At 38.0% G+C, this 14,757-nt stretch overlaps 1 protein-coding gene and 1 pseudogene across 2 annotated transcripts in view; both read right to left on the minus strand.

Moving 5' to 3' along the window:
* SKA2 (spindle and kinetochore associated complex subunit 2) overlaps window positions 1–14,671 on the minus strand; it is a 30,134-nt gene extending 15,463 nt beyond the window's left edge. The window contains exons 1-2 of the mRNA XM_079905540.1: window positions 14,468–14,671; window positions 119–205 (exon numbers count right to left, since the gene is read on the minus strand). Coding sequence (XP_079761666.1) covers window positions 119–205; window positions 14,468–14,500 — 120 coding nt within the window. The 5' untranslated portion in view covers window positions 14,501–14,671. The remainder of the gene's footprint in view (window positions 1–118; window positions 206–14,467) is intronic.
* On the minus strand, window positions 14,263–14,420 carry LOC307177361 (annotated as a pseudogene). Its single transcript has one exon. The product of its transcript is annotated as an uncharacterized misc_RNA (transcript).
* Window positions 14,672–14,757: the final 86 nt, after the last annotated feature.

The following is a 14,757-nucleotide window of genomic DNA, read 5'->3' on the forward strand; positions in this document are numbered from 1 at the left end:
CAAAAAAGATTCTATAAATTTAATAATGTAATTGTTATAATCTACTACTATTAGAAATACTATCAGAAAATCTTTTAATATAATATTCTGTTAAAAAAACATTTCTTTTTCAGATTACCTTGCCTGCTGAATCAGGATAATTAGTCTTGATTTCATATTCCAGCCTGTACTGAATGTAATCCAGATCAGAGTCAGCCTTCTGGAACTAAAGATCAGCAGAAATAATTATTTCATGAACTAAAATATGTATTACTAAACATGATACTGTATTCTTTTTTCTTTATATTTTCACATATTTTAATATGATATACACTGATTTTGAAAATATGGAAATAGAAAAGTATACAGAACCTCCATCATCTAGAACATTGGTCCCCAACCTTTTTGACACGGGACCGGTTTTGTGGAAGATGATTTTTCCACGGAATGGGGGAGTGGGCGGGGGTGGGGATAGGGGATGGTTCAGGCTATAATGCAAGGCATCCGCAGATGAAGCTTCGCTCACCCACCGCACACCTCCTACTGTGCTCACCTACTGTGCAGCCTGGTTCCTAACAGGGGGTTGGGGACCCCTGATCTAGAATACCCATGCTCTATTAAGAACTAGCAATGGCTTCAAGAATTCCCTAAGGTTACTAACACTCTCATCAAATAGGCAGTTTTTCTACCTCTGGTAGGATATGTGGTTTCAAATTAAAACACTGAACAAACTTATTTTCAGGGATACTCCGGCTGTTAACATAATTTGCAACCCCATTAACCAAAGAACTACAAATATGTGCCACACAGACCAAAATTGGAAGGCTTAAAGGGTCATAAATTACACAAAAAAAGCTACATTAATACAGGAGTAGCAGTCCGAAAAACTCCAATTTATTTAAACTGGGTCCTAGCGTGAGACCTTGATCTGCAGTAAACTTCTAAGAGAGAAAAAGCAGAAAACTGCCATAGGCTGTAAAATACTTGTGCGTACACAGAGAAACGTTGGGAAGGACATATATCAGGGTGTTAAAAGTGGTTTATTTCTGAATGTGATATAATCTACAAATTATTCTTAATTTGGGGGAATTCTACATCTTTTACTAGATCTTAAAGCATGTACTGCCTTGAATTTGTCAGGGAAACAACCACCATCCTTTGAGTTTACTGTGAAAGGCAAAACATGATTTCCTCAGGGAAGGTCTCCTGTTCATAGCCCACAGCTGAGAAGATTTTCTGACCTTTCTGTCAACTTAAGCTCTGGACTAAAGATTCCTTCTTGAAAATTTGGAGCCTTAACGGAAAAAGTATAAACCAACAAAAACTGTTAAAAGTAGTTCTCAGATCCAATGAGAAGCAGTATACAGATATTTTTATTATACAAAAAGTAAACCAAGGATTCTACTTTGGAAGGTAGAGTGAGGAAGAAAAAATGGCTCTCAGAAGTTAAAATGCTTCTGAAGTCAGAAGCTGTCACTATTGAACAGAATTTCAGAAAGAGATAAACTAAAGCTTCCATCACTAATAATTTCTCTCATCATTGGCCTAAATTTGATTGGAAAACTTTGCAATTAATAAAATTCTATCTTTATAACCAAAAACTTCTAGAGTAGAAATTGAAGAAAAGAGTCAGCCTTTGTTTTTAAAAATTTTCCAATAATCAGTATCTGATTTGCATCTCTAACAACAAGGAGTTGCTATGAGCCAGAAAAACAAATCTAGAAGTTCTCTATTTAAAAAGTGTTTATAATGTTTTCCAAAAACGGAGGCATTTCATTTGTCATATACACTTGTTCTATTAGCTGCCATGATTAAGCATATCAGTAATTACTATATATGTATGTGTGTATATATAAAGAATTTCCTGTTGGCATAATTCCCACATTAAAATATGCTCAAGAATTATCTTTTTCTTTATATAAAAAAGTACACTAACCTGTATGACATGTGGATGGAAAGTAGGGGGAGGGGATGGGGTAGAACAAATCAAATAAAGCAAAGGCTCTACACATTGAAGACCTGATTTGTTTTAATTATTGAAGTAGACCACAATTCTGTAGCTTTATGTATAATTCAAGGCCTGTATAACATGCTAAAGCATAATTTTAAATAAAAGTTTTTAAAACTTATTAAGTTACCACAAAATTCTTAGGATTATGGGATTTGTTGCTCCAGGGTTACCTTAAAATAGAATCTCTATTCTAGGAACCCTTGTTTATGGAACAGATATTCTTAAGCCTATGTTTTTGTGTTTTTTAATTAATTTATTTATTTTTGGCTGTGTTGGGTCTTCGTTGCGCGTGGGCTTTCTCTAGCTGCGGTGAGCGGGGGCTACTCTTCGTTGTGGTGCACGGGTGTCTCATTGCGGTGGCTTCTCTTGTTTTGGAGCACCGGCTCTAGGCGCAGCAGGCTTCAGTAGTTGTGGCACACAGGCTAAGTAGTTGTGCCTCACGAGCTCTAGAGCGCAGGCTCAGTAGTTGTGGCACACGGGCTTAGTTGCTCTGCGGCATGTGGGATCTTCCAGGACCAGGGCTCGAACCCATGTGCCCTGCATTGGCAGGTGGATTCTTAACACTGTGCCACCAGGGAAGTCCCAAGCCTATATATTTTTGTTTGTTTGTTTGTTTGCAGTATGCCGGCCTCTCACTGTTGTGGCCTCTCTCGTTGCGGAGCACAGGCTCCGGACACACAGGCTCAGCGGCCATGGCTCACAGACCCAGCCGCTCCGCGGCATGTGGGATCCTCCTGACCAGGGAACGAACCCGTGTCCCCTGCATCGGCAGGCGGACTCTCAACCACTGCGCCACCAGGGAAGCCCAATGTTTTTTAACTTGATATTTTAGTTCTGCTTAAATTTATCTAGTATAATCCCACAGTCCATTTAACAATGTCTCCTCTTCAAGAGAGTGGTTTCAGCTATGGCTTCACGTAATACCTGGGGGTCCACAACGTACTAAAATCACCAATAGTACCAAAAAGAAGTGGTTCCTTCCCTTAAGTATTTATATTTTAATAAGATACCAGGGGCTTCCCTGGTGGTCCAGTGGTTAACACTCTGCGCTCCCAGTGCAGGGGCCCATGTTCAATCCCTGGCCAGGGAACTAGATCCCACATTGCACAACTACAAGATCCCACATGCCACAACTAAAATCCCGCGTTCTGCAACTAAGACCCAGCACAGCTAAATGAATGAATGAATGAATGAATAAATAAATAAATAAATAAATGATACCAAAGAGTGTGCTTCCAATCAATGGCATGATGGAGCCAGCTAAATTTTTAGGAATTTTTGCAAGCCAATTGTTAAACACAGCCATCACTAAAAATTAAGTTATTAAATTTACAACTAAATAAATTATTAAAAACAAATATATACACAAAAACCATAACTTCCTAGTTATTTTACTATATTTTACTCTTATCTATGCTCTTGAGGTCTATCATATCTATACAGTAGAAATATATCACATGCTACTACTGCATGTCTTTCCAACTCCATTTTCAGTGACATCATGCTGATAGCTTAAACTCGGCTAGGATGGAAATATATACACCAGGGAAACTGGCAAATGCTAAAATTCAGGACTTCCCACTTTCCCACCACAGCTGCACTTATATGTATACCACTGCTTTCAAAAGGTTTTTTAAAAAATTTCCATCCCCCCTTTAAGTAATATACCCACACTTCTATTTGGAAAATATTTCAGAGAACAAATAGAATTTTAAACAGATTTTAAAAGACAGGGGGTACAGGGAATAGGGAGTTATTGTTTAACATGTGGAGTTTCCGTTTGGAAAGATGAAGTTCTGGGGATGGATGGTGGTGATGGTTGCACAATGATGAGAATGTACTTAACACTGCTGAGTTCTTTACATTTTAAATGCCTAAAATGGTAAATTTTATGTGTATTTAACCACAATTTTAAAACTTTTTTAAAAGAGGAAAAACAGTTTGAGAGTAGAATGTTATCCTCCTTGAAGAACTGAACAGAACATTTTGTGATAAAACCTAGGGGAAGTATTTACTTATTAGCGAAGTCAGTGGGCTGTGGATTAAGCAGGGGACAAAAAAGGAAAAAGGGTGCCAATGCAATGTTGAGAAAGAGAAAAACAATGAAGATTCTCTGATCTGAACCCCTCATTTTATAAATGAAGAAATAGTCTAAGTGACTTCCCTCTAGTTCTATTTTCATTACTCTGTTTTTATGTAGTTAGACCAAAGTTATACATGACATTAAATCCAATAAGAATCACATAGATGGGGGAAAAATGTAAAGACTTTACCTAATATTAAATTTAAACAGTTTTTTTTAAGTTTTAAATCTAATATCTCTGCAGTTAGTCCATTAAAAAATTCTCTCTGAATATAACCTGGTAGTCTGGTACAGAAGAAAAGAAAATAAGAGGATTGAGATATGTGGCAGAAGTTCTAGTTCTGGTCTCACTAACCAGCTATGTGGCCTCCAGTACCTTCCCTCTGAGTCTCTCCTATTAAATGAGAGAGATGGAAATCTAGTCCCTTTCAACACTAAACTTCTATTATATCATTATACCACAAATAAACCAAAGTTTAATTTGTCAAAATGTTAAAATTAATGAAAGTGTTTCTTTTTCCTAATATATAAAAACTTGGGGCTTCCCTGGTGGTGCAGTGGTTAAGAATCCACCTGCCAATCCAGGGGACACGGGTTGGAGGCCTGGTCTGGGAATATCTCACATGCCTCAGAGCAACTAAGCCCGTGCGCCACAACTACTGAGCCTGCACTCTAGAGCCTGCGAGCCACAACTACTGAAGCCCGCATGCCACAACTACTGAAGCCCGCATGCCACAACTACTGAAGCTGCGTGCCTCGAGCCCGTGCTCTGCAACAAGAGAAGCCACCGCAATGAGAAGCCTGTGCACCACAACAACGAGTAGCTAGCCCCCACTGGCCGCAGCTAGAGAAAGCCCGCGCACAGCAACGAAGACCCAATGCAGCCAAAAATAAATTAAAAAAAAAAAATTTGACCTTTGAGTTTCAGATTTTAATGTATGTATTGAAAAGTAGCTTCTACTATTTGTTTTCTTCCTAAACAAAGATGACTGTTGCTTCAGTTTCAGCTGCATCATTTCTGCAACCTGCCCATTGTTCTTCCCAAACACCAAAACCCTATAAGCAATATTGCACTACTCAGAACTATTTACACAGCAGAGACAATATCGATAGGGTTCTAGGATCTGGTGATAAACAGGAAAATTTCTAGTTACACGGTAGGAAATTTACTGACCAATTATGACAGTCTCCAAAACTCATTAGTGTCTGATTAATGGAACAAAATGATATTGCTAAACTTCATTCACATTGGAAGCCTTGTAAACAATGAGGTTGCTGTTTAATTAGTTTTAGCTACCTGTCTTATTTTTAGGCATATTAGAATATTTAAAATAAAACTAGTGAATTTTTTAAAGCCCAAGACATTCATATTCACAGTTTTTCTCTAAATCAGTAATAAAAATAAATGGGAAAAGTTTTATATCAATCCTAAGAGTGGTAAATGAAATATGCAATTTAGCTGGGAAAAGTCCATGGAAATCAATGTTAAAGCCCCAAAGACCACCAAATTACATTCTGCCAATTGGACATCCTTGGAAGAAGACTGGGATTGTAAGGATGATACTGTACAAATGGGAAAAAAATACTTCAGGAAATAATTTAGAGTTTTAGAGAGCATGCCACATATTTCACAAACACAACATTCCGTCATACTAGTTTTTATTATGATAAGCTTAAGGCTTTAGATAAAAGGCACACTGTATGACATACCACTCAAGTATTTGGCAGCAAGGAGAAAAGAACATAATTGCAGTACAGTTTAAAAAAACATTTCCTCTTTACAAAAACCCATAGATTCCCACTGCCACAAAAATGCTCCCTTTCAAAAGGACCAGCTCCAAACACATCGTCTTCTGAGAGAGCCTGTCTCAACATCAAAACACAGGGAAATGAAGGGGGAAAATACGGCAGCCTTGCCTCTGATGAGAGGAGTTGGTAGAGGTATGTTCTGGACTCAGTGGCTAGGCTTAGAAATACATTTTCCATAGAAACATTGTTTTAACGGCAAATTAGGTATCTTAACACTCCTAGATCTAGGTTAGCTGTATTATCAACCAAAGAAACTACTTAAAGCACCCCTTTCCTTACATTCCTATCTCTCCAATACAGGTTTAGAAACACCTTTATCTATTCTCATTTTATTTTTTTCATGGATAAAGTTTACCAAGTCATGTCTTATATTGCAATCATTTGTTTGCATGGTAGTGTCACCATTTGATTTCAAGTTTCTTGCTGGCAAGAGACTTGTCTTTTCACTTCTATATCCCTGGTTTTTAATATGCAGTGAAAAAAGGGAATAGATTAAAGAACATTTATTCATTTGAAAGAACAGCCTGGGAATCCAACAACATTCTAAAGCCTGTTTTAATAAATATTTCAAGCTCTTAACCAGTTGAGCGCCACCTCTAATGTCTACACAGTCAAAATTGGTTTTTTGTATATTTCTGCCAGAGAGTTGACTATTATCCACTCTCTTCCAGAGAGAACAAACACATGTCTATGCTTGTCTGAAACAGATAAGCAGCAATATGCACAAGCACCCAGTTACAGACATGTTATTTCAGGCAAATAACAACATCAAAGCAGAAGACAGTGTGAAGTTCCAGGTTCATCAGTTCCTAATCTGCAGACTTTTATGTAACAATTAAGAGAGTAGTACACATGAGCCTGACTTTATCAGTTAAAGTAGTCTACTTAACTTTTTTTAAGCTTTCAGGATCTTAGGTTATTTATGTTAACTGTGCTATGGACACATAATAGACTACAGGGATAGATTTTGATTTTCATAATATATAGAATGAACCTGGTTTAGAAAAAATAAAAATATACCTACAAAAGAATCTAGAATAGGGACTTCCCTGGTGGCACAGTGGTTAAGAATCCACCTGCCAACACAGGGGACAAAGGGTTCGATCCCTGGTCCAGGAAGATCCCACATGCTGCAGAGCAACTAAGCCCGTGCGCCACAACTACTGAGCCTGCGTTCTAGAGCCCACGAGCCACAACTACTGAGCCCGTGTGCCACAACTACTGAAGCCCACACACCTAGAGCCCGTGCTCCACAAGAGAAGCAACCGCCACGAGAAGCCCGCGCACCGCAACGAAGAGTAGCCCCCGCTTGCCACAACTAGAGAAAGCCCACACGCATCAACATAGACCCAACGCAGCCAAAACTAAATAAATAAATAATAAATACATTTTTAAAAAAAGAATCTAGACTATACAACGTAGTCTTTTTTTTTTAATTAATTAAAAATTTTATTTTTGGCTGCTTTGGGTCTTCATCGTTGGGGCTGTGTTGCTGAGTGGGGGCTTCTCTTCATTGCAGTGCACAGGCTTCTCATTGCAGTGGCTTCTCTTGTTGCGGAGCACGGGCTCTAGGCGTGCAGGCTTCAGTAGTTGTGGCACGCGGGCTCAGTAGTTGTGGCTTGCGGGCTCTAGAGCGCAGGCTCTGTAGTTGTGGCACACAGGCTTAGTTGCTCCATGGCATGTGGGATCTTCCCGGACCAGGGATCGAACTCTTTGTCTCCTGCGTTGGCAGGTGGATTCTTAACCACTGTGCCACCAGGGAAGTCCTCCTTTTCATTATTTTTTTTTTTAAAGATTTCTCTGTTATTTATGGTATCCTATGCCTTATAAATAGAGCAATAAAGAGTGTAGAACACAGAAGTCAATATATAATTTTATCAGAAGGCATTAAATTTCCCTATATTTTATCCAAAACCTTAACTGGGTGTTTATATGTAATATGTTTATATTTTATCCAAAACCTTAACTGGGTGTTTATATTCTGAACACAGAAATCAATATATAATTTTATCAGAAGTCATTAAATTTCCCTATATTTTATCCAAAACCTTAACTGGGTGTTTATAAGATTTTTTTTTTAATTAAGGAACATAGGTTCATAATTACTACAGAACATGAATATTTACAATAATTTTAAATGTTTAGAATGTAATAAAGGAAGTGTGGTGGAGGTTTTCAACTTAATAGCTAGAATTGATTTTACTAGTTCTTCATCTCAACCCCCCTGCCCCCCATCTCAAAACTGTACTGACAACTTGCGGTTTCCCCCACTTGTGCAACACCTCTGTACTTTCACACGCACTGTTTCCTTTGCCTGGAAAGTTTTCTGTTTCCTTCACTGGCTAATCCCTACTCATCCTTCCAGTCTCAGATTACCTCTCACCTCTAACAAGAATCCTTCCCCAGGTTAGGTGCCTCTTTCCAATGTGCCCCCACAACAACTGACATTTACTTATCCCATCATGGCATCTGTTTCAATGTATTTAGCCATGTCTCCCAGATAAGTTCCTTAATATCTCTAGCCTCTGGTACCAGCCTGCCCTAGTAACACTTACCAAAAGAAAGTATGAAGTACTATCATCTAAAATTGGAGAAATTACAGAGAGGAGAGGAGGAATTAATAAGAACTACTACAACTCTCACATCTCCTAACAAAAATAAATTGTTCTGAAAAGCTAAATTTATTTTACAGTCACTAATCACTACATGAAAATCTTAAGTGAAAACTGAGATTATTTCCTCATTTATAAAATGAGAACAAAAACAATGAATTAAAGAATCAAGAATTGACTTATTTAGGACTTCCCTGGTGGTGCAGTGGTTAAGAATCCGCCTGCCAATGCAGGGGACACAGGTTCAAGCCCTGGTCCAGGAAGATCCCACATACCGCGGAGCAACTAAGCCCGTGTGCCACAACTACTGAGCCAGGGAACAACAACTACTGAAGCCCGTGCCCCCAGAGCCCGTGCTCCACAACAAGAGAAGCCACTGCAATGAGAAGCCTGTGCACCACAATGAAGAGTAGCCCCAGCTTGCTGCAACTAGAGAAAGCCCGCATGCAGCAACGAAGACCCAACACAGCCAAAAATTAATTAATTAATTAAAAAAAATCACACTAAGCAGGTTATAAAAAAAAGTAAGTAAGACCTATAAACTGAAAACTGCAAAACACTGTTGAGAGAAATTTTAAAAGACCTAATTAATGGAGAGATAATGTTCACGTATCAGAAGGCTCAATATTGTTAAGATAGCGATTCTTCCCAAATTGTTCTTTAGATTCAACATAATCCCAGTACACCTCTTTTTTTTTATAGAAATTGACAGAAAAATTATGTGGAAATGTAAATTAATTTTAAAGTTTTAGAAAACAAGAGCAATGGGTGAAGCCTTATACTAGATGATTTCAAGGCTTCCTAACAAAACTTAACTCAAAATGGACTGAGATCTAAATGTAAAAACTAAAACTATAAATCTTCTAGAAGAAAACATTTGTGACCTCGAGTTAAGCAAAGAATTCTTAGATAGAACACAGAAGGCATAAACCATAGAAGAATAAAATGTATAAACTGGACTCCATCAAAAAATTTTAAGGGAGAAGGCAAATAGATAAAATCAAAGGACTCTTGTAATAATAAAAAGACAGACAACTCAATTTGAAAATAGGCAAAAGATTTTAACAGATATTCACTAAAGAAGATATACCAACTTCAAATAAGCACATGAAAAGATGTTCAATACCATTAGCCATTAAGGAAATGCAAATTGAAACTATAATGAGTACCACTACACACCTACTAGAATGGCTAAAATGAAGAAGACTGACAATAGTACCAAGTGTTGGTGAGGACTTAGAGAAACTGGAACCCTAATACAGAGCTTTGAAAAAGATTTTAGCAGTTTCTTTTAAGATCAATCATACTTTTATCATGCTGCCCAAGAGAAATGAAAACATTATGTCCACATAAAAACTTGTATTATAATGTTTAGAACAACTATTCATAATAGGCAAAATCTTCAATTAACGATTCCATAATCTGGTGAAAGGATAAACAATTTGTGACATTCTAGACAATGGAATACTACTCGTCAATAAAAATGGTCCAACTCCTAATACATGCAACAACATGGGTAAATCTTAAAAGCATTATGCTAAGTGCAAGAAGCCAGACACGAAAGACTAGAAGGTTTGTGTATATGATTTCATTTTTACGAACTTCTAGGAAAGGCAAAACTAGAGGTCTGTGGCTGCCAGGGAGTTTGGGAGGTTTACTGCAAAGGGTCATAAGGGAACTTTTTATGGTGAGGGAAATGTTCTATATCATGACTGGTGGTGGTGGTTACATGACTGTACACATTTATCAAAACTCATGAAATTGTACAACTAAAACTGTTGAGTTTTACTCTATGCAAATTATCTCAAACTGATTACAAAAAAACAAGTGATGGAGTCACATTTTATTATATCTCATAATTACAAAAAGAACATTAAGACATGCATTCTAAAGTTTTAAACTCAAGCATTTACTATACAATACACAAAATTAACACCACTTAAGATTTGAGGCAGGTTACCACAGGAAATATACAGCAAAGATTGTATTCATCACATACTAATTCATCTTCAAACTCAATTAAAGAAAACCTGAGATTTGTCAGAACCTATCCAAATCTGTAACAGAAAGCAAATGACAAAGTACTACTTGTTTAGACAAGCCATAACAACTTTAGCTATAAAATGTATCCTCTCAATGTGTTTCATAATGCATTACAGTGGTGAATTTTTAATTAGTTGAAAACATTTTTTTTTCAAATTATAACTTTCTAAAACATATACTTTGTAATAAAATTATATAGTTTTCAGCAACAAAGGTTGTGGTAAATTACTCACAGACACTGAAGAAAGATGTAAGGCAAGAACCAAAATTCTGGTGTACATTCTGCTTTCAGATGCTTTGACAATACTATTGCACTGCTAGCTGTAAAGTACAGTAGTGCAATAAAGTCAGAGCATTCGTCAGCAGTAATAGGTAGGAAAGACACACAAGAGCATCTTGCATCAGTTGAAGCTTCAGAGTGAAAAGAATACAAAGAAGGGTTGCCTCTTTGGACAGAAGACATCCAAAACCTAAGAACATTTATATCAATGTTAAAGAAAAAAAAAAGAAGACTAGGATTTAAATATCAAAGTGGTATTGGTTTTTGACGACTAACCTATGATTAATATGCAAACTGAAAACATGCATAGATGTAGAAAGGAATTTTGTAAATATGTTATAAGCTGTATAAGTTATTCACATGGGTATTGTTAATACCTCAGGACTGGTATTAACAGGTTATAATTACTACTTAAGGCAAAGTTGTGAAAATATTTCTGTCATGAGATGTGTTGGTTAGCTCCTCCATAGCAATTGACCGATTAACTGCCATATAAAACTAGCCTTTTGAGTAAGATTACCAAAGAAAATAAATGAAAAGTGAAATAATATTTCCCAATTTCTATAAACCCTATCTCTCTCGAATCTAAACTACAATATAAAAAGCACTTACCACCTTATATCAAGAGTTCACAGACTTCCAGGGAATCAATGTCTCGTAAACAGGATACCATTAGAGCTACTTAACTGAATGCTATGAAAGGGGATTTTAAAATTTCAGATAACCCCTAAAACATCTTAAATATAAGAGGAACATCTCCATTTCCTTCAAACGCAGAAAAATCAAAGAGAAAATAATAATGGGAGGAGGAGACGGCTCTGAGATTTAAGAGGTTTCCTTGGATTCAAGCCAATTAACATTCTAACCTTTTAACTGGTAAGAAACCATTGTGAAGTCAGATGTCAACACAGAAATAGAAATAGTATCATAGTATCACATTGCACTACCTTTTGTGTACAATCTCTACCTGTATCACAAAAGAAAGACACTAGCCAAATACCACTCAGTCAATAAGTGAAGGGAAAAAAGTTATAGAACAAAGATTACCCTACAATGAGTTTATTCCTCCATTAATAATGTTGACTGATGCAAAAACACTTTCCATTGTTTAAAATATCATACATTAAAGCATATATGTGGAATCGAGAAAAATGGTACAGATGAACCTGTTTGCAAGGCAGAAATAGAGACACATGTAGAGAACAAACATATGGACACCAAGGGGGGAAATGGGGGGTGGGATAAATTGGCAGATTGGGATTGACATGTATACACTAATATGTATAAAACAGATAAGCAATAAGAAAAAAATAAATAAAATTTTAAAAAACAAATGTTTAATTTTCTGAATCAGGTTAAAACTAGAAAAATATATGAAAATTTTAAACTTAAGAGGATCAGGATATTTGTCTGATATCTTAAAAAATTAAGATAAGTACTTTCTTTTCAAAGTTAGATAATAAGTATTCTATTTCACTTATTAAATATTCAACATTGGTTCCTCAACAAATCCTTTATTCAAGTAATATAAAACCAAAACTCAGAGGATTGTACAGGAAATCATTTACCTTTGGAATCTTAGAAAATAAACCAGTTCACAGATATAACATTTTTTTCTAAAAGCACATGGCAAATCTAAAGGTGAGATGTATGGTCTTATACTACCCAGCCAGTACAAAGCAGTAATAATAAAAGTGTAATTGTTCAAATACAATTTTTAAACCCTAATGATTATGGAAAGAAACTAATAATTTGAACAGGAAAAAAAAGTTATGACTAAGTTAGTTAAAAGGAATTTAAGAAGATCTGTTTTCTTCTCTTCCTCTCATAAAAAGAATTTTTAAAAACTACCCCATCATTCAAACACCTAAAAGTTCGAGTCTGGCTACCTCATAATTTTCTAAAACCTACTTTTTTTTCAAGATGTACACGTAATTGCTTTCCCCTTAAAATAAAATGTGTTCAATCTTAAACATGTCCTGTGAGACTATTGACTCTAATGCAAACTTCAAAAAAGGCTTCATTGGTACCTCAAAATTAAAAGCCAACTTGAGAGGGAAAAAAAAAACTGTTAAAAGCAGAATTAGTATCATTTAGCATCTTACAATTAGGCAGAAATATCCATCTGGAGGGAGGAATTCATGATGGAGGAGATGGGCAAGACAATGTTAATATCTGTGCCTGTTGGTAGAATCAAATTACAATACTTAATACTGTTTTTTTGTTTTGTTTTTTGAAAGACAGTTAATGATAAGAATAACAAAACTTTGAACTAGAAGTTCATTATTTAGGGTTTGGAAAGCTGCAGGAAATTCTTCCTTCTTTGCTGCCATTTCTCACCTTCCCAATTCCCACACACACACCCCACAAAGAAAATCAAAATTCAAAACGTTAGAAGCAAATGAAAGTCAATTTTGTATATGAGAGCCACTACAATTCATTAATACATCAGAAGAAAACAGTAATAAGATATATCAAGGTCTCGCAATTTCTGGGGGTGAGGGTCTTCCAAGATCACTACACGTTGCAGATATTAAAGAGACCCAAGGTTCCGCTTGGAGAAGAGTAGCACAGGCACAAATGGTACTTAAGGAGTAACGCCAAGGAATGGCAGGGAGGAGAGGATTGTGATGGAGATTTTGGCTTTTTTACTTAATCTTGTTGTTTTTCTTTAACAAAAAAACGGACAGGAGTTCGATGATGGGTGCATTCTCCAACTTCCCCACTCTAAAGGAAGCCAGCCCAATCCAAACACTCGTAATGCGTTGGGGGTAAAGGGACTGAAGATAAAACAAGGGAACTAAGAAAAAAGCGCGGGCGATCCAGCCGGTAGTCTAGGGATGGGAGGGAGAGAATAAAGAGGACAAGTGAGGGAAGAATCCAAAGAAAAAACTAGTACGGCCCTCCAGTTTGGCGCCCTAGAGCAGGCCAAGCAGCCGCGGGAGTCCTTCCCAATTATTCGCCCCCGCCCCCTACTTTCACAATGAATGAAACTAGGCAACTCCAGAGCAGCGGAGCCTCCCACGTCCCAGGTCCCGCCCGCGCTCCAGGAAAAGAAGCTCGTGGTTGAGATTCCAAAGGCTCACACGTCTCCCCCACCGATGGGCCAAACTGGTCTAGGGGCTTCCTTGGCCGCTAGGAAGTTGTGCACGCAACTTTCGCATCCTTTCTCAGCCTGCCCTGGGCTGAATATGAACGCTTCAGCCCTAAAGGGATTTCTCTCCCCCCTTCTCTGTTTATTCCCCACCCTCCATCCCCCTTTCTCGGACTGTGAAAAACCTCTCCCCTTCTTGGGGCGTTTAGAGACCATTACAGTCAGGTCTTTTTGGTGGAAATACACAGAACGCTGTTTGCACCAGCCACAGTTCCTTGAGAGGCGAAAGGTGAGGGCGAGGAACAAGGAATTCCAAAGGCCCCGGACCCCCAGCATCTCCCGCCATTTCCTTCACGAGTTTCCCGGATGTAACCCCTTCCCCCCGCGGCGGTTAAGAGACCAGGCGGCGGCGACTCCCTTTGGTGCAGGAGGAGGAGCTCGAGTCTAGTCCAGCCTCCTCCGCCCAGGGTTTCCGGCGACTCCAAATTGCGTTCCACATTGGAGGCCATCGGGGAAGAATAAACTACCCAGTAGATCTCCTTCATTTTACACTCACCATCAGTTCCAGCTTATCGACCTCCGCCTCCATGTTGAATAGTTGACATTCCTCAGACCGCGGCGGCGCTTAAGCCGCAAACCGTACTAGCACTGAGGGTCCCTATTGGACAGCTGTCATTCAACGTCTCGCGCTCATTGGTTCCGCCGCTTCACCGGCGCCCGCCCATTGGCGACTGGGAAACGCCCCTCCGCATGAAACACCTTTTCCTGTTGGGCAAGGACACAAAACGCCGCAGGAGGATTGGCTCTTGTACCCTTTTTTTTTTCCATTGGCTGCACCCTCATCTC

This window comes from Stenella coeruleoalba (genome assembly GCF_951394435.1).
Source record: "Stenella coeruleoalba genome assembly, chromosome: 19".
In the NCBI taxonomy this organism is placed as follows: Eukaryota; Metazoa; Chordata; class Mammalia; order Artiodactyla; family Delphinidae; genus Stenella; species Stenella coeruleoalba.